General features: G+C 48.8%; 1 protein-coding gene across 1 annotated transcript in view; it reads left to right on the top strand.

The window, feature by feature from the left end:
• yjefn3 (YjeF N-terminal domain containing 3) overlaps positions 1-20789 on the top strand; it is a 171904-nt gene that overhangs the window by 138949 nt on the left and 12166 nt on the right. Inside the window, exons 3-4 of the mRNA XM_038777926.1 lie at positions 6581-6691; positions 19977-20090. Coding sequence (XP_038633854.1) covers positions 6581-6691; positions 19977-20090 — 225 coding nt within the window. The remainder of the gene's footprint in view (positions 1-6580; positions 6692-19976; positions 20091-20789) is intronic.

Genomic DNA, 20789 nt, shown 5'->3' with positions numbered 1-20789 from the left:
ACGGGCACCAACATGATACATTCTGTGTGGTACAGTACAATGGTCCATAGGTGGAGCCCACATGGGCAACAGCATGATACAGTGTAATACATGGTGAATGGTTAATACAATGCGTTCACCACACCAGCATCGTGATCTTATGGAGCTCCCGCTGCCTCTTGCTATTCAGGCCCTTGTACCACCTGTCCCTGTGTCAACCAGCCACAGACTCTCCTTCTCCACATCTGGATGAGCAGCCATTACCAAAGCAGGGTCACCTCAGTGGATATGTGAACAAGTGAAGTGATATGTTCAGTAAACACGTCCTTTACAGCTTTCCCTCTATCTCAAAGCCAACAGACAAGTGCTAAGCCTTTCACCTGCCATCCATCCAGACATGGCATCCCCACCCCACCCCTTCCAGGTAAAGGACATCCTGGAGGATCAGAGATGGGTGTTCCTCCCTGTTATGGGCCATGGTTTAGAGAACCCCAAAGTGTATCATGGAGTTCACCTGACCCACAACTTTTAATAGATTGTGGTATGGGGAGCACACGGCCCACTCTATAGGTATGGTACAGCAGAAATGGAAAAGTATTTTTTAAAGCAAAACAATGTTGCCCTCTTGCTGTCCTTGAACTCCGCCCATCCGGGTAGACCCTCCTCCTACATCAAGGGATCTGACTGACTAACCGCGTGGTCAAGGTCAGTTTGGGAAAATGGGGCAAGTCGCTTTACAAACTCATTCCACCTTCTACCCGCCCCCTGTCACCCACTAACTTCCCCTATCACAATGGGCCCATGCAGTACCACCTTTCCTCTGCCCCTGCCACCCTTCAGCCTCCCCCCATTACCCTGGACCCTAACACAATCCACCTTCACAACCTTCCCTCCCTTCAGAGCTGATGCCCGCTACCGTGCCCATTCCCACCCTCACCCTGTCCTCTCCCATTATCCGAGCCACCTGTCTTGCCCCCTCTGTGACCCACCCAATGAGACCTTCACCTACCAGCCCAATCCTGGATCTGCAATCCGGTTGCAACTCACTCCCCCCATTGACGCTCACTGTTCCCTCCTATCACCGGTGCCCTGTGTTCTCCCACCAGGACCCCAGCATCGATATCAATGATGCGGCCCTCTAAGGCACTCCACCTTACTCCCCTTTCCCTGGACACTCTCACATACCACCCCCCCCCCCCCCCACCCTTACACTGACATTTCCTTCCCCCCCCCACCCCCTCTTCTCCGAGCCTCTCCCCACGCTTTCCCCTGTAAGCCCACTTACCCTGTCCAGCCCACGCCCCAGCCTTCCACCCCCCTCCCGCCCCAGGCACCCCCGCACCACTTTCAGCCTGGCTTCCTGTCCAGCCTTGGTGCGGGGTTTACCATCAGCACTTAATCTGACTAAAGTTACGCGATGCCACCAAAAAGGAAAAAGCAAACATCTAATGACCTCCAAGTTAGGAAGAGATGAAGCTCACCAGGTGCACACCTCTTATCTACAGTCGTGAACCTGAATGTTACAAATTCCCACCAGAGGGATCTCACTTTGCAGGGGGAGCGTAATTCCAACAAGGTGGCCTCCAACGAGCATGTGTCAGATGCTGATTGAATGCAAACGGAGCTCCCTACTTAGTTTAGCAGGAAACCCCCCACAAAGGGGGACCAGATGGAACGGCGCCCATGCGGGCCTCCCAGGCGATCGGTGGCTCCCAGTTTCATACCCTCTGGGCAGGCTAATACATTGGCACTGGGATCCTGCCGAGGTAGTACTTTTGCGCGGTTCGGGCTTGGGGGTATTTGGGGGTCACGTTGGGGGCTCGAGAAATGGCATCCCAGTCTCTCATCGCAGCGAGGAGTTCCATCAGCGTAGAAAACGGCGCTAAGTGCGGCCTCGTCGGGTCCCCGCTGAGACCCCCGGTCTATCGGGATGGCCGTTAGATTGCTGGGTGTTTCTCGGCACTCCGAGCGCCAGGAAACGTCCGGCTAATCTTGCACTACGGGACTCTGTCTCCATTCGTGTAGATCGAGCCCAGTGCCAGTGATCTGTTTCAGTGATGTTATAGAACATAGAACAGTACAGCACAGAACAGGCCCTTCGGCCCTCGATGTTGTGCCGAGCAATGATCACCCAACTCAAACCCACGTATCCACCCAATACCCGTAACCCAACAACCCCCCCCCCCCTAACCTTACTTTTTTAGGACACTAAGGGCAATTTATCATGGCCAATCCACCTAACCCGCACATCTTTGGACTGTGGGAGGAAACCGGAGCACCCGGAGGAAACCCACGCACACACGGGGAGGACATGCAGACTCCGCACAGACAGTGACCCAGCCGGGAATCGAACCTGGGACCCTGGAGCTGTGAAGCATTTATGCTAACCACCATGCTACCGTGCTGCCTGTTGATGAGAATTAAATATTGGCCAGGACACCAGGATATCTGCTGCTTGCCTTTGAAGTGAAAGGTTTTACATTCATTCACGGGGTCTGGGCATTGCTAGCTAGGTCCATATCCTGTGTACTAATAAATATTTATTTATATTGCAAAGATGACCAGTAGAGTTATCCCTGATGGCTTGGACAATATTTTTTAAAAAAAATTTAGATTACCCAATTAATTTTTTCCTATTAAGGGGCAATTTAGCGTGGCCAATCCACCTACACTGCACATCTTTGGGTTGTGGGGGTGAAACCCACGCAAACACGGGGAGAATGTGCAAATTCCACACGGACAGTGACCCAGAGCCGGGATCGAACCTGGGACCTCGGCGCTGTGAGGCAGCAGGGCTAACCCACTGCGCCACCGTGCTGCCCTCAACCAATATTTAATGATGTCATGGGATCTGATGCCCACCTGAGAGGGTTGATAGGGCCTCAGTTTAACATCTGATCTTAAAGATGGTGAGTGCGGTTTGGTGAGCGCGATTTAACTAAATGGGAACAAAGTCGCATAGCGAGCACATTTAGCTGCGTGTTTTCCGGCACTCGCTGCGCAGAGAAACACCTCGCTGTGTAATGCAGCTCCGGTTAGATGGGGGGCCTCAGCGGGGATTGCTGGCCGAGAACGTACCTGGCCTGGTTTCTGCACCGAGGAGCCCCACTCGCCGGAATTCCTCGGAGTAGCGAGAGAACAGGACCCCATTTTTAAATGGCGTCCCGATCTCTTGAACCCCCGACACAACCCCCCCCCCCCCCCCCCCCCCCCCCACCCCCGAATCCCAACTAACTATGAAGGGATCCCCGGACACCTCCCGCTCTCCCCAACACCTGCGCAGGGCACCCCTGGGTGACCTCACAAGTGCCAACTGGTCCCTGTTTGTGGATGCCAGTACTGAATGGCGCTCGCCCGAGGGGTTTAAGGCGAAGGTGAAAGATCCCAACACCTCGGGTGCCTCGGGAAACTCGGCTGCCTCACTCTAATATGGGGATTTGATAAAAGGTGATCCCATTCACAATGGGTGGGATTCACATTGTAACATTTCCTGAAATCGCATTAGAGTTTTTTATTTGCTCATGGGATGTGGGCAGTCACTGGCTGGGCCATCCCTGAGGACATTGCTACCGGTCTGGGGTCACATGTATGCTAGACGGGGTAAGGATGGCAGATTTCCTTCACTGAAGGACATTAATGAACCAGATGGGTTTTTACAGCAATGGTTTCATCGTCACTTTTAGACTTCTCATTCCAGATACTTATTCAATTAAAATTTCACCATCTGCCATGGCGGGATTCAAACTCAAGTCCCCAGAACATGACTCCAGGGGCGGGATTCTCCGACCCTCCGTGCCAGAATCGCGCCCAGCGCGGGGGCGGAGAATAGCCGTTCACACCGCAAATCCGGCCCGACGGCGCGTCCGTGATTCTCTACGCGGTCGACGGGGCGCCGGTCAGGGGCTGTTGGAACAGGGCCCTGCGGCGATTCTCCGCGGTCAACCGGCCGAACTCCCGCCAGTGTGGTTCACATGTGATACCACCCGGCGGGAGCTGGGACCCGCGGACACGATGGCAGTCCTGGTGGGGGGGCGGGGAGGATCTGTCTTCAGGGGGGCCTCAACGATGGTCAGGCCGCGCTCGGGGGCCACCGATCGGCGGGCTATCGTGATCTGGGAGGGACCTACATTCCTCCGCGCGGGCCCACTAAGTGGCTCCGCCATGTTGGCAGTGCCCTCGCCGAGATGGGCCGCTGTGTGCATGCGCGGCCGTGCGGTCTGTAAAGCAGGGCCCCGCCGGCAGCCAGAACCGCAGGATGAACGCCGGGGCCCTGCTATCCTCCTCGAAAATGGAGAATCACCCCGGACTTTCGAGGAAAAGTCGAGTGATTCTCGCCCATATTCCGACGGACGTGGGGACTTAATCCCCAAAAGCGAGAATCCTGCCCTGGGACTCTGGATCACTAGTCCAGCGACAATACCACTACGCCACTGTCTCCCCTGATCTTGTGAGGTGTAGCGAGCCGGGTAGATCCCGGGAGCGGGTTTTCTCAGCTTCTTTCGGCCAAGGCGTGCCGCGGTGCGCTGCCTTTTAGGCGGAACGTAGCCATTCGATTGAGCCCGGTACCTCAGACAGTGCAGTACTCCCTCAGTACTCCACTGGGAGTATTAGCCAGGATGTCGTCTCTGAATCAACAATTCTCTAAGACAGATGCAAGAATGATTAATCATCAATGTTTATACCTGGGATTCAGGTAACTACTTACCTTGATGTTTCAGAGACCCAGATGGATGTGTTTCAGTGTGTGTGTGCATGTATCTCTCAATCTAATTCCATGGCTCTTTCAGTAATTTCTGCAAGATGCTGATCGTTCCCGAATAGGAGTTGCACACTCTCCAGGAATTAAGGATTAACTTGCAGTCATGGAATTTTTAAAAAATGTTTCCGTGGCATGTCGCCATCACTGGCAAAGCCAGCAGCTGTTGCCCAGTTCTTAATTCCCTAGAACTGAACATTTCGAGGGCAGTTTTTATAATCTTTATTATTGTCACATTAATACTGCAATGAAGTTACTGTGAAAATTCCCCTAGTCGCCACACTCCGGCGCCTGTTTGGGTACAGGGAGGGAGAATTCAGAATGTCCAATTCACCTCACAGCACGTCTTTCGGGACTTGTGGGAGGAAACCGGAGCAGCCGGAGGAAACCCACGCAGACACGGGGAGAACGTGTAACTCCTCAAAGACAGTGACCCAAGCCGGGAATCGAACCCGGGTTCCTGGTGCTGTGAAGCAACAGTGCTAACCACTGTGATACCGTGCCGTTAAGAGTCAACCACATTGCTGTGGGTCTTGATGGACCCATCAATTCTACGGACACGTGTTTGTAGGATTAGAATAGCGGCTTACAACAGAGCCAGCCTGTTCGCCGTTGAACTTTCGATGAACTGGCCGGCTGGCTCTGTGGCACGGATCTTTATACAGCAGCTCCAGGGGGAGGAGTTCTGGGCGGAGCCAAGGGTGGAGCCCAGTACAAACTCTCGAGTACTCCCAGAGCTACTCCCCCTGGTGCTCAGGTAGTGCAACTGGACTTACAATATCGGTACGTATGTACAATGGGAACAGAGTGACATTGGTAACTTATAACACCGTGTGAATCTCATTCACCACAGGTCTGGAGTCACATGTAGGCCAGACCGGGTAAGGACGACAGATTTCCTTCCCTGTAGAGATATTAGTGAACTAGGTGGGTCTTTACAAGAACTGATCTACCATTACTGAGACTAGCTTTCAATTCCAAATGTATTAATTGAACTCAAATTCCACCAGCTGCCATTTGAACCCATGTCCCCAGATTGTGAACCTGGGCCTCTGGATTACGAGTATGAGCCTGGGCCTCTGGGTTATGGGTATTATCCTGGGCCTGGGCCTCTGGATTACGATAATGCGCCTGGGCCTGGGCCTCTGGATTACGATAATGCGCCTGGGCCTGGGCCTCTGGATTACGATAATGCGCCTGGGCCTGGGCCTCTGGATTACGATAATGCGCCTGGGCCTGGGCCTCTGGATTACGATAATGCGCCTGGGCCTGGGCCTCTGGATTACGAGTCCAGTGACGTTACCACCACGCCACCATCTCCCCCATCAGAAAATGTGGATTTTAAAACCTTTTCTTTGAAGACTTCTGTATAGTTAGAAAAATATTAGAGGGGACAATAGAAAGCTATGCGAACGAGAGTTATGATTAATCCACTCAGCGGGTACTGAACAGTTTATTCACCTTCTGATTGGCTGTGAGAAAGTGAGATGCTGTGGGGATGGAGGTGTCAGGTGATCAACAGCAGGAACATGGGACATGGTAATTGAAGGCAGGAGCCTACAGCACTATGTTGGGGGGTGGTACAGTAGTGGTGCTTTCCCTCTAACCTGATATAATAGTTGGAGGTTTTGTGCAAATCTGTTTCCGACGTTATGGCAGTGGCCACTCTACAAACAGTACTTCATTGGCCGCAGAGCACTTTGGAGTGTCCTGAGCTCAGAAAAGGGGCAATAGGAATAAGCAAGTCTTTGAGCAATGAACGGAGAAGAGAATCGGTAACCCTATTCCTGAGGTTAAGGTTCAGTGTTGGTAAGGGAACTAATGGTCTTTCTCTTTCCTCCTCAGGCTTTTCCACGGAGCTCGCTATCAAAGAAGCAGCCAACAATATTGGTGATCTGTGGCCAGGAGCAAAATGGAGCCATTGGCCTAGTGTGCGCGAGACACCTTCGTATGTTTGTAGGTATCTGGGATGGTGGGGAGCCTACGTTTTCTGACACTGGGTTTCTTCCGCAGGTTTCGTTGTTTGACGGGGACGCTGAGATTGTTCAGAAAGGGCAACTCTGCAAACAAAAATTGATTTATTTCGAAATGATTTGTAACTTATCATTATATTAGTTGACACAGAATCGTAAAAAAAAAGAAAAGCCATAGCCCCTTTCACATCCTCAGGACATGTAATAATCTCAGGATTGGTACCAGTGCCACGGGCTAGCCAGAGTAGGAATGTCAGGATAGACAGGATGAATGCGTGGCTTGAGAAATGGTGCAAGAGGGAGGGATTCAAATTCCTGGGGCATTGAAACCGGTTCTGGGGGAGGTGGGACCAGTGCAAACCGGTTGGTCTGCACCTGGGCAGGACTGGAACCGATGTCCCAGGGGGGATGTTTGCTAGAGCTGTTGGGGAGGGTTTAAACTAATGTGGCAAGGGGATGGGAACTGATGCAGGAAGTAGGAGGGAAGTAAAGCAGGGCCAGAAACAAAAAGCAGTAAAGGGGAAAGTGTAAGGCAGAGAAGCCATAGTCAAAATTCAAAAACGGCCACAGTACAGGGTACAATGACTGAGGAGAGTGTGAAAAGGGAGGTGGCCAATGCAGGATTGAGGGTGTTGTACCTAAATGCGTGCAGTAAAAGGAACAAGGTAAATGAGCTTGTTGCGCATATTGAAATCGGCCGGTACGATGTTGTGGGCATCACAGAGACGCAGCTGCAAAGGGATCAGGGCTGGGATCTAAATATCCAAGGATATATGTCCTATCGAAAGGACAGGCAGATGGGCAAAGGGGGCGGGATTGCATTGTTAGTAAAGAATGAAGTTAAATCGATAGCAAGGAGCAATATAGGATCAGAAGGCATAGAATCGCTGTGGGTAGAGTTGAGGAATCGCAAAGGTAAAAAAACCCTGATGGGAATTATGTACAGGCCCCCTAGCAGAAGTCAGGATGTGGGGCAGAAAATAAATCAGGAGATAGAAAAGGAATGTAAAAAAAGCAATATTACAATAATCATGGGGGACTTCAATGTGCAATGGACTACGAAAATCGGGTTGGTAGTGGATCCCAAGAAAGGAATTTGTGGAAGGTCTAAGAGCTGTTTTTTTCGAGCAGCTTGTCACAGAGCCTACTAGGGAATAGGCAATTCTGGATTTGGTGATGTGTAATGAGGCAGACTTGATTAGGGAACTTAAGATGAAGGAATCCTTAGGGAGCAGTGACCACAATATGATAGAATTTACCCTGCAGTTTGAGAGGGAGAAGATGCAATCAGATGTAACAGTATTACAATTAAATAAGGGTAACTACAAAGACATGAGGGAGGAGCTGGCCAGAGATGATTGAAAAACAAGTCCAGCAGGGAAGACAGTGGAACAGTATGGCAGGAGTTTTTTTAAAATATAAATTTAGAGTACCCAATTCATCTTTTTCTAATTAAGGGGCAATTTAGCTTGGCCAATCCACCTAGCCTGCACATCTTTGGGTTGAGGGGGCGAAACCTACGCAAACACGGGGGCAGCACAGTAGCATTGTGGATAGCACAATCGCTTCACAGCTCCAGGGTCCCAGGTTCGATTCCGGCTTGGGTCACTGTCTGTGTGGAGTCTGCACATCCTCCCCGTGTGTGCGTGGGTTTCCTCCGGGTGCTCCGGTTTCCTCCCACAGTCCAAAGATGTGCAGGTTAGGTGGATTGGCCATGATAAATTGCCCTTAGTATCCAAAGTTGCCCTTAGTGTTGGTGGGGTTACTGGGTTATGGGGATAGGGTGGAGGTGTTAACCTTGGGTAGGGTGCTCTTTCCAGGAGCCGGTGCAGACTCGATGGGCCGAATGGCCTCCTTCTGCACTGTAAATTCTATGTAAACACGGGGAGAATGTGCAAACTCCACATGGACAGTGACACAGGGCCAGGATCGAACCTGGGACCTCGGCGCCGTGAGGCAGCAGGGCTAACCCACTGCGCCACCATGCTGACCAATGGCAGGAGTTTTTGGGGGTTATTAGGGAGGCACAACAGAAATTCATCCCAAGAAGGAGGAAACATGATAAGGGGAGATCAAGGCATCCATGGCTAACGAGGGATGTCAAGGACAGCATAAAGGCTAAAGAAAAAGCACACAAAGTGCTGAGGATTAGTGGGAAGCTGGAGGATTGGGAAGCCTTTAAAAGTGAGCAGAGAACAACTAAAAAAGCAATAAGGGGGAGAAGATGAAGTTTCAGTGCATGCTATCTAGTAATATAAAGGAAGATAGAAAGAGTTTTTTTCAATACATAAAAGGTAAGAGAGGGGCAAAAATAGACATTGGACCACTGGAAAATGTAGCTGGAGAAGTAATAATAGGAAACAAAGAAATGGCAGACGAACTGAATAGTTACTTTGCATCAGTCTTCATGGGGGAAGACACCAGTGGGATGCCAGTGCTCCAGGAGAACCAGGGGGCAGAGGTGAGTGCAGTGACCATTACTAAGGAGAAGGTTCTGGGGAAATTGAAAGGTCTGAAGGTGGATAAGTCACCTGGACCGAATGGACTACACTCCAGGGTCCTAAAAGAGATAGCTGAGGAAATTATGGAGGCATTAGTGATGATCTTTCAGGAATCACTGGAGGCAGGAAGGGTCCCAGAGGACTGGAAGGTGGCTAATGTAACACCACTGTTTAAGAAGTGAGGGAGGCAGAAGACAGGAAATTATAGGCCGGTTAGCCTGCCTTCGGTCATTGGTAAGATTTTAGAGTCTGTTATTAAAGATGAGATCGTGAAGTACTTGGAAGTGCATGGTAAAATAGGACTGAGTCAGCACGGCTTTGTCAAAGGGAGGTCATGTCTGACAAATCTGTTAGAATTCTTTGAGGAGGTAACAAGGAAGTTAGACAAAGGAGAACCAGTGGATGTGGTATATTTAGATTTCCAGAAGGCCTTTGACAAAGAGCCGTATAGGAGACTGTTAAATAAGTTAAAAGCTTATGGTGTTAAGAGTAAGATCCTGGCATTGATAGAGGATTGGCTGACTGGCAGAAGGCAGAGAGTGGGGATAAAGGTTTTTTTTTCAGGATGGCAGCTGGTGACTAGTGGTGTGCCTCAGGGGTCTGTGCTGGGACCACAACTTTCACAATATACATAAATGATCTGGAAGAAAGAACTGAAGGCACTGTTGCTACGTTTGCAGATGATACAAAGATCTGTAGAGGGACAGGTAGTATTGAGGAAGCAAGGGGGCTGCAGAAGGATTTGGACAAGCCAGGAGAGTGGGCAATGAAGTGGCAAATTAAATACAATGTGGAAAAGTGGGAGGTTATGCACTTTGGAAGGAGGAATTTAGGCATAGACTATTTTCTAAATGGGGAAATGCTTCGGAAATCAGAAGCAAAAAGGGACTTGGGAGTCCTTGTTCACGATTCTCTTAAGGTTAATGTGCAGGTTCAATCGGCAGTTAAGAAGGCAAATGCAATGTTAGCATTCATGTCAAGAGGACTAGAATACAGGAACAACGATGTACTTCTGAGGCTGCATAAGGCTCTGGTCAGACCCCATTTGAGTATTGTGAGCAGTTTTGGGCCCCATATCTAAGGAAGGATGTGCTGGCCTTGGAAAGGGTCCAGAGGAGGTTCACGAGAATGATCCCTGGAATGAAGAACTTGTCATATGGGGAACTGTTGAGGACTCTGGGTCCATACTTGTTGGAGTTTAGAAGGATGAGGGTGGATCTTATTGAAACTTACAAGACACTGCAAGGCCTGGATAGAGTGGACGTGGAGAGGATGTTTCCACTTGTAGGAAAAACTAGAACCAGAGGGCATCATCTCAGACTAAAGGGATGATCATTTAAAACTGAGATGAGGAGGAATTTCTTCAGCCAGAGGGTGGTGAATCTGTGGAACTCTTTACCGCAGAAGGCTGTAGAGGCCAAATCATTGAGTGTCTTTAAGACAGAGATAGATAGGTTCATGATTAATAAGGGGATCAGGGGTTATGGGGGTTATGGGGAGAAGGCAGGAGAATGAGGATGAGAAAATATCAGCCATGATTGGCGGAGCAGACTCGATGGGCCGAGTGGCCTAATTCTGCTCCTATTTCTTATGGTCTTATAGGACATGCTTAGGTTCCTATGAAATAATTTTTAAGCTTTGCCACTGTTAGAAAGTAGGAAAATCGATAGCCAAAGTGCGCATAGCAAGATCCCACAAGGAGCAATGTGATAATGACCAGGTGATCTGCTCTTTTACTGTGCTGATGTTGATTGAGAAATAAATACTGGGCCCGGGACACAGAGGAGGCTGAGGTAAATTTAACCAAGGTATATAAAATTCTGAGAGACATGGATCGAGTGGAGAGGTAGGAAAGATTTCCATTAGCGAAAAAGGTCAATAAGTACAGATTGAGAAGGATTAGAGGAATGCTGAGGAGAAATCTTTTCAGCCAAGGGATGATGGGGGTCTGGAACCCACTGCTTGAGGGGGGTTGAGGCGGAAAGCCCAATCAAACTTTTAAGAAACCTTGAATCTTTGCTTGAAGCACTGTAACCTACACGACTACAGACTAAGAGACAGGATGGCATTCGATGGGCTGAAGGGTCTCTTTCTACACTTCTGTGACGCAAGGAAAACCCTCCTACCGTTCTTCAAAACTGTGCCACGAGATCTTTTATATCCCCAGAGAGGGCATCTCATTTCTAAGGCAACACCTCTGAGCTTCCTCAGTGCTGCACTCGCAATGTGGGCTTGACTTTTTGTCCGCAGATCCCAGCAGTCGAACACACAGGGCGCGATTCTCCGGCCTCGTTACGCCCTCGGTCAAGCGAAACGAGGCCGGTGAATGGCGGGAGAGGCCAAAAATGAGAACCGTGCCAGGCGCCAAACAGTTTGCGATGCAACCGGCCGCTCCCATATGCAAAACCCATTATTACTACTATTTCCTTACAATTAACAAGAGCCACTCCATATCCAATGGCCTTCTGTCATTCAGCGGCCTCCCCAGCTGGCGTCGATTAGTACTCCTTTTTTAAAACGTGAACCTGTCAGAAGGGCTTCTGTCGGGAGATGAGGAGGTGAGTGGCCATCTTTGCTGACAGGCAAAGAGCCCGGGGGCGCTGGGCTTGCCACCCCAGCGTGCGGCAGGTGGTGGGAGACCCTCGGCTGGGGGTGGAGTTCCCTCCACAGGGTGGGCCGCCATTGGAGGGTAGGGGGGAGGCATTGGTGGCACCACCATGCCAACACCTGGATCGTGTGTACCCTTCCCGGGGGCAACACTTGACCCTGCCCGCCTGCCCCACCGAACACCCATAACCCCCACCGACTGCCGAGGCCTCTGGCCGTGTGGCTGAAGGGTACAGACAATAGATCATTGGTAATTGTGGCTAAGTGAGCACTTCGCACAACCCAAGTGGATCCCTGGGATTCACCTTGGGATGGCGAGGCAGCTGGCTCGAGCCCCGCTGCCCCTGCATGGTCTGGCTCTGCCAGCCCTGGCAGTTCCCCGATGCCTACACCATCGTGTCGATGCCCTCGGCGATGCTCCTCAGTGACTGAGACAAGCTCCGCAGAGTCTCCGCCATTCCAATCTGAGAGCGGGACCTGTCCCGCAGAACCCCATCAAGGTCAGCCTGGTACTGGGTCACATCCCCCAGCGAGTCAGACAGTCTGTCGAGACCCTCAGCCATGACCGACACTGACTGCGCGACGCTTTGGACACCTTCACTAATGGTGCCGACGTTGTGCACCAGGCTCTCCACTGCGGTCGCCACCCGAGCAGAGTTGGCCTCAGTGCCATGCATTGCCGATGACACCTCACGCGGCTGTAGCCGCTGGGACGCCTCCATGTAGTTATGGACCTGCTGGAGTGTTGCTGACATCTCCCTCTGAATGTCCCGGTCACTCCCTATCGTCTCCACCCGCTCCGGGGTAGTCTGTTCCACAGGTTCAGCATCAGGCTGAGACCCAGCTGGGTCCTGGGGTCCAGCAGACCTCCGACTGCTGTCTCGCCTGGGGGTTCCTGCCACTACCTGATAGACATGTTGTCGGAGGGATGGGTCAGTCAGTAAAGCAATAACAACTCACGTTTGGCAGGTCCTCCAGGTGGGGCCCGGTGGTTTCTTAACTCTGGCGTCCATCAGCCTCCGTGTTGGTGACCGCTCTGTCCTTGGCCAGCCCAGTCACCTCCAGGGCCCGCTCCTCGAAGCTGGTGAGGATTCTTATGTCCGGCACCCCTCCGACAGTCTGCGCCCTCTCCCGACGGTTGTGGGAGAGATTTTCCTGAGGAGACACAGAGAGGACGTCATTAGCCACACTTGGGGTTCACAGTGGTGGGCGAGGGTGGGTGAAGGAAGAGTTGGGGGGGTTGAAGGCAGAGGGAGGGATGAATGGAGGATTGAGGTTGCATGGAGTGTTGGGGGGTGAATGCTCGCTTGGGAGCGGAAAGGTCTTGGTGGGGACATCTCTCCTGGCCTCCACTGTGTCCATGAGCCTCCCCAGGTCAGCAACCCCGAATCTTGAAGTGCAGCTTAAGTGCTGCTCGACCTTGTTAGCGGGGGGCTGATAAGCACGGTCCCGGCGAATCAGCTGGCTAGCCTTCAATTATGGCGAGAAGGTTGAAGCTTGTTTGTGTCAAGGTCTATTCGACAGGAGGCATGTGCACTGGGAACTTCCTGCAGTTATCCACGGTCGCGTTCTCAGGCGGTAACCCAAATATGCTTAGAACTACCTTTAATGTATCAAACTGTCTATTTAAGCGGCGTTATTCAGCATCAGTGTTACACTGAAAGTTTCACTTGGATGCTTCTGTGATGAAGCATTTGAAATAATTTATTCCTGAGCCTGTCAGATTCATAGAAGATTCAGAGACATCAGCCTGTCAATGCTTTCTGCTGACGTTGGCCCTTGGCAGAGTTAGGACTCTGAATTCCACCTTGAGGCTGTTTCATGTCCCTCATGAAGAAATTCAACAAAGTGGATAATTCTGAAAATAGACCGTTAATGTCACTGATTTGCAACAGCAGGATAGAATCAATCTCCCGGCACTTGTCACAGGCACAAATCTTATTTTAACTTCCTCTCAGAGTGCGGGCAATGTGAGCAGTGTTGAATGTGTTGCCTCGTTCCCCCATTCCTAGTTGCCTCTTGAGGAGGTGCTTGGCCCTTCTCCTTCCCACTGCAGTCTGGGTAACGATGACGCTCCGACAATGGTGGAAGGTAAATCCTCGAAGGGAAATGTTTGCAGGTGTTTGGGGGAAGGAGCCGTGGAATGGGTCTATTTGGGATAGATCTGTCACAGAGTCGGAACCGGCATGATTGATCTGTATGGGCTCATTGCCTGCTGCATCACGCTATGATTCTATAAAGAAATTAAAATTCTGGAGTTCCCTGTGAAACATCACTCGATGACAAACACCTTACATTCAGCTGTTGGGAAATGCCGCCTGTTGATTTGCTCGAGGCAGAAACAAAATCTTGAGCTTTTGCTGAATGGATGGATTGAGAACAGGCATTGTGGGTCTCTTTCAGCACTGGTAAACACTGTGACTAACGTGTTAAGTTAAATGTGAATTATTCTGCAAGTTTCTTGAATGCGCCAGTTACCCCTGGTGCCTGGTGCCCAGAGTTTGGTTGTGTTGCATTCACCTACTGAAATCTGTTTCATTGAAAAGCACACAGGCCAAACATTATGTCCTCAGTAATTCATTCCTTTATATACCAAGCAAAATGTTAAAGTTCAGATAAAACAAATCCCACGCTAATTTAAAGTGGATAATTTCTTGCCGCTGAATAATCAGTTACCTTGTCATAACTAACATTTTTAGTAACCAGCATCTCTTAATAACCAATATCTAACAGGGCGTCTATTAATTTAAAAACAAATAAATTTAGAGAACCCAATTTTTTTTCCCATTTAAGGGGAAATTTAGTGTCACCAATCCACCTAGCCTGCACATCTTCGGGTTACATAGAACATAGAACAGTACAGCACAGAACAGGCCCTTCGGCCCTCGATGTTGTGCCGAGCCTTGTTCGAAACCAAGATCAAGCTATCCCTTTCATTCTGGTGTGCTCCATGTGCCTATCCAATTGTGGGGGAGAGACCCACGCAAACATGGGGAGGATGTGCAAACTCCACATGGACAGTGATCCGGGATCGAACTCAGGTCATCAGCGCCATGAGGCAGCAGTGCTAACCACTGTGCCGCCATAGCAAGATGTCTATTATTAACTTGGACCTCTTAATAACTACCATCTTTTAGCACCTACATACCTTAATAATCAATACCTTTTGATAATAATCTCCATTTAGTGGCTAGGATATTTTAGTGACTAGCATGTCTTAATAATTAGTATATCTTAATAACTTACATTTCTCTTGTAGCTAGCACCTCTTTAATCGCTACATCGCATAATTAGTGGTGGTGTGTGTTACAGTTCACTCGGGAACTCTGAGTTGCTGTTGTGACATACACTTTTCCAATCAGGTTGTAGTCTGGAGCTGTGGATAGTGATTGTTGAGGCTCCCACTTTCTTTCCGTCTCATGCCGTTGGAGTGTGTTGAAAGGATTTACAAGTTGATGCTCAATCTGTTTGGCCCATCATGAGCCCAGGGCTACTAGTTTAGAGCTAGGGACACGACCCACTGCGCCATAAGTCCTCCGTTTCATCATAAATAGCATTTCTTAATAGTTTTAGTAACTTGCTGTTCTTAATACTGAGCATCACTAATGAATTAGCACCAAATAGACATTCTTAGGAACTACCATATGTTAGTTACTAGTCCCACTTAATAACCAACATTGATATGACAGACAACTCAAAAGCTGTGATAGAAAATGTTTTCTAGTATCAGGGGAAACATTTTATTATTATTTAGAACTGTTCAGGCGGATTTGTATTCCTTTAGAAAGGTGGTTAGCATTGCTGCCTCACGGCGCCGAGGTCCCAGGTTCGGTCCCGGCTCTGGGTCACTGTCCGTGTGGAGTTTGCACATTCTCCCTGTGTTTGCGTGGGTTTCACCCCCACAACCCAAAGATGTGCAGGGTAGGTGGATTGGTGTGGCTAAATTGCCCCTTAATTGGAAAAAATGAATTGGGTATTCTAAATTTAACAAAAAAATGGTGGGGAAGCGAAAATCCTCCAGGTGTCCCAACTCGTCTCTGTGTCAAGAGGCTGGTAGTTCAAGTCCGTGCTCCAGGTCTCAGGTTGCTCTTGTCGGAGGAGCAATTCCTCGGAGAAGATGGTAAACCAGGGCCCCCAACTGTCTGGGATTTTCAACCCACTGGGATTATCCCGGGAGTCTCCAGGATTGAAAGGTTTTAATCTCTGTGATAGTCCAACAGGAAATAAGTACCGGTATTAAAATAAATGTATTTTGTTCACTTCCTTTGACCATTTTCATGTATTTATTGTTCACGATATTGGAAGGTGGGGAATAAAGACATTTGGGGCATTCGATGATGAAATCAGATGCCAAGCCAGAGTTGGCAGCTGCAGCTCAGCTGGGAGTAAAATAAATCTCAGGATCACGATTGGAAGAAGAATCCGGGAGTTTTCTCCGGTGCCTGGGTCAATATTCGCCCCTCCAGCAACAACACTGAAAACAGATTAACACATCATTCATCTCATTGTTCTTTATGAGTTCTCAGTTTTGCCAAAGTGGCAGCTGCCTTTCTTTAAATAATAAGGGTCACTATTTCTTCGACGTAACCCCCCCCTTGAAATATTTCTGGGTGGTGAGGTGGGGGGGGGGATTTAAAAAAATTAAAGGCTTGCATTTATATAGCACCTTTCCCAAAGTGCTTTACAACAAACTTTTGAAGTGTAGTCACTGTTGGAATATAGAAAACGTGACAGCTAATCTGCACACAGCAAGCTCCCTCAAACAGAAATACGATAACAACTAATCATCTGTTTTTGGAATGTTGTCCCAGTGAGTGATAAATATTGGGGCCTGGGCACCAGGGACGAGCTCTTCCTTCAATAGTGGCCGTGAGATCTTATATGTTTGTGGTAGTATGACGGGGTATTACGGTACCTGGAAGTGTGAGCTGCCATTGGTGCAGAGGACTCGCTGTCCATTAGCCCAGGTATGTCATGTGCCTCTCAGCCGATTGGCTGAGAGGTAGGTAGCTCCGCCTACGAGGCAGGGTATAAGAACCCGTGGACCCCGGCAGTCTGCCATTCTTCTGTACGTCTGCTGCCGGGTCCACTTCTTGTGTATTAAAGCCTATCGTTCGGACTTTATCTATGTTTCGTGTCCATTGCTTGTGCATCACTGTTCTCCCGACAGGGCGGCCGGGGACTTGGTTTAACATCAGATCGAAAAAGACAGCACCTCCAACAGTGCCGCAATCCCCCAGCACTGCACTGGGAGCGTCAGCCTGGATTATGAGCTCAAGTCCGGGAATGAGAACTGAGCTTTTGATTATTCTTTCACAGCGCTGGCAAGGGCAGCATTTGTTGCCCATTCCTAATTGCCCTTGAACTGAGCGGCTGGCTTCGCCATTTCAGAGGGCATTTAGGAGTCAGCCACATTGCCTGATGTCACCTGGAGCCCGGATGGTAGATTTCTTTCCCTAAATGGCAGTGCGAGCCAGATGGATTTTTATAATAATCAATTATGGTTTCACAGTCAACGTTTCTGAGTTTAGCTTTAGTGTTCCAGATTTATTAATCAAACTCATTCCACCAGCCTGTGTCTCTGGGTTGCCAGTGAAATGAAAATCGCTTATTGTCACGAGTAGGCTTCAAATGAAGTCACTGTGAAAAGCCCCTAGTCGCCACATTCCGGCGCCTGTTCGGGGAGGCTGGTACGGGAATTGAACCGTGCTGCTGGCCTGCCTTGGTCCGCTTTCAAAGCCAGCGATTTAGTCCTGTGCTAGTGTGACCAGTCCAGTGACGTTCCTACCACAACACCAGCTCTCAACCCTGAGCCTCAGTGAGAAGAGTCATACCAACTGAGAAACAGCTGAGTATGAAAAGTTGCATTGTTTGAAAATAAATCTTCCTCCAATAGATTTGTTCTCCACTTAGTGGTTTCATTATGCACATAGGACCCCAGCTGACCACAAGAGCCCTTCCTGACCTCCATTAGTTTGATACCTGTCGCCGTTTGATGCTGAATCCAGGTGGTATATTCTATGATTGATTCAGATTCAGTGCCTGATGAATGTCGCGAGTAATTCTTGTTGAGTCCTCACTGTAACAGGTGAATGGAGGTGGGTGAAGGGAGCAGGGCTGCTTGTCAGAGTTAGATGTGAAATTGAAAACTGCTGCCAGGGCTGTTTTAATAATACGCACATACTTCATCGGAAATTATCCCTGCAATCTTTCCTGAGGTGAAATATAGATCTGTCAACCCACCGTAAAAATAATATTCCTCTGTCAAATTCACAACTTAGGAACAGGAGAAATGTTATTAAGAAGGGATTCGTCCATTTTATAATGGAACTGAACTACACTCATCTGCCTTTTCACCTCTAAGTCTCTTTAAACCTCGTTCATCATTGGCATGTCACCCAGCTCCAGAAACTCTCTTAATGTCTCTTGACCTCATTTACATTGTTCTATCCAGGTAATTAATACCACAATTTGAGTGTTTTCTTTTTCTTCCCTCAGAGCGTGAAGAAATGAAAAATGAAATGAAAATCGCTTATTGTCACTAGTAGGCTTCAATTAAGTTACTGTGAAAAGCCCCTAGTCGCCACATTCCGGCGCCTGTTCGGGGAGGCTGTTACGGGAATCGAACCGTGCTGCTGGCCTGCCTTGGTCTGCTTTCAAAGCCAGCGATTTAGCCCAGTGTGCTAAACAGCCCCTAATGAAAATTGCTTATTGTCACAAGTAGGCTTCAAATGAAGTTACTGTGAAAAGCCCCTAGTCGCCACATTCCGGCGCCTGTTCGGGGAGGCTGTTACGGGAATCGAACCGTGCTGCTGGCCTGCCTTGGTCTGCTTTCAAAGCCAGCAATTTAGCTGTGTGCTAAACCAGCCCCTGTGACGTGGCACAAAGACGTGGAACAGGAGGAGGCCATTCAACCCTTCAAGCCTGTTCCACTGTTCATTGATTGATCGGCGGCCCAACTCCATTCACCTGCCTTTGCCCTATACTCGATTACAAAAAAAATCTATCCATCTCAGGGTTAAAATTTAGAATTGTCCCAACACGTCAATTGCAGTTTGTGGGCGAGGGTTCCAAACTTCATCCACCCTTTGTGTGACAAAGTGCTTCCCAATTCCACCCCCGGAAGACCTGGCCCTAATTTCTAGTCTATGCGTCCCTCGTCCTCGACTGCCCAACCTACGGAAATAGTTCCTCCCAACCGTCTCTATCTGTTCCTCGTGACAGCTTGAAAACTTTGATCAGATTGCCTATTAAGCAGTTAAAATCCAGGGAATACAACTGTAGTTTCTCTCCTCGTAGATTAACCCTTGCTGTCCAGGTATCAATCTGGTAAATTTGCTCTGCACTCCTGAGGAATTCACAATGCTGATTCGCTGTCTGACAGATCAATGATGAAAACACTTCTGCCTTAACCCTAACCATCTCTACACTAGACAGTGGATGATTAGTCCTGTGTGGCGACAGGATTCTGAATGAGAGGGACAAAGGGAAACTCTGAGGAATATTGTTTTGCACAGCGGGTTGTTAAAACTGAAATGCACGAGGGGTTACAGAGGCAGACGTTTTAAAAAGAATTAGATTAGCGTTTCAAAAAGGAACAGTATTAAAAGGTTACGGGAAAAGGGAAGGGAGATGGGGTTAGAGAATATGGCTCCAGGTGAAGATCTGACACTGATGTAGACATGTTGGGGTATTGGCTTCCTAAGGTACCGGAGGGTCTACGATACAACAGCAATTTGCAATTATGCCGTAAATTTGACTGCTGAAGTATCCCAATGTGTATCACGAGCAGCATAATCAGAAAATAACACTGAGCCACATAAGGAGACATCCAGGACAGGTGGCCAAAGGTTTGGGTCAACGAGACAGGGTTTAGGAGCGTCTTAAAGAAGGAGAGAGAGGTGGAGAGGTGAAGGGCGGGAGTCTGAGAGCTGAGGCAGCTGAAGGCATGGCCTTCAATGGTGGAGCGATTCAAATCTGAGGCCAGAATTGGAGGAGTGCAGATATCTCAGAGGGTTATAGGGCTGGAGGAAGTTGTAGAGACATGGAGGGACGAATATATGGAGGGATTTGAACATTTTAAGATGAAGGTGCTGTCCGACTGCTAATGCAGAGCTGGAAAACAACATGCTGATAAACTGTGCTTTGGCTTTCTGACAGAACTACGAACCGACCATCTATTACCCAAAGCGTTCCTGCAAACCCATCTTCCTGGACTTCACGATTCAGTGTGAGAAAATGGATATTCCATTTCTGTCCTACCTTCCAGCCGAGGTAATCAAGATGGAGAATGTCAATTCCTATAATGTGGTGGGAGGGATACAAACAAATCATTTTCAAGGTCTCTTACTCTGAACGTAAGGAACCCAGGAATACACGTACTGACGAAGATTCTTTTAACTTTCCGGTAATAATTGTGATGTCTATTTTACAGCCATAACATGGGCACAATTTGGGTCAATTACTACCCTCGTAAGGTTTATGGGTGCACAAAACAGGAGCAATAAGGCCCAATTTCAGAAGCCAATGACCAGAACCCAAAGGTCACCTGAGAAACATTTGGCCTGATATTGGCTCCATTTGGGCCGGAATTGAGACATTTTGCAGGCATTAGGCCTCATTAGCTATGTCAGGAAAGGGTCAAATTCCTGATATGGGACCCCTCACAGAAACTGGGCAGCGAAGAATGGGGTGGGCATTGATTTGGAAACCAATATGGGCCAGGATTTAGAGAACCCCAAAGTGTATCATGGTGTTCACCTGACCCATAACCTTTACTAGATTGTGGTATGGGGAGCACACGGCCCACTCTACAGGTGTGGTACAGCAGAAATGGAAAAGTATTTTTTAAAGCAAAACAATGTTTATTCTATGACCTCAAGTTAACCTTTTTAAAACATACAGTGAACATCTTTTTTTTAAAATAATTTTTATTGGAATTATTTACAGAAAATATAACAATAAACAATGAAA

The sequence above is a fragment of the Scyliorhinus canicula genome, chromosome 18 (genome assembly GCF_902713615.1).
Source record: "Scyliorhinus canicula chromosome 18, sScyCan1.1, whole genome shotgun sequence".
In the NCBI taxonomy this organism is placed as follows: domain Eukaryota; kingdom Metazoa; phylum Chordata; class Chondrichthyes; order Carcharhiniformes; family Scyliorhinidae; genus Scyliorhinus; species Scyliorhinus canicula.
This window is presented reverse-complemented; position numbering and strand designations above follow the sequence as displayed.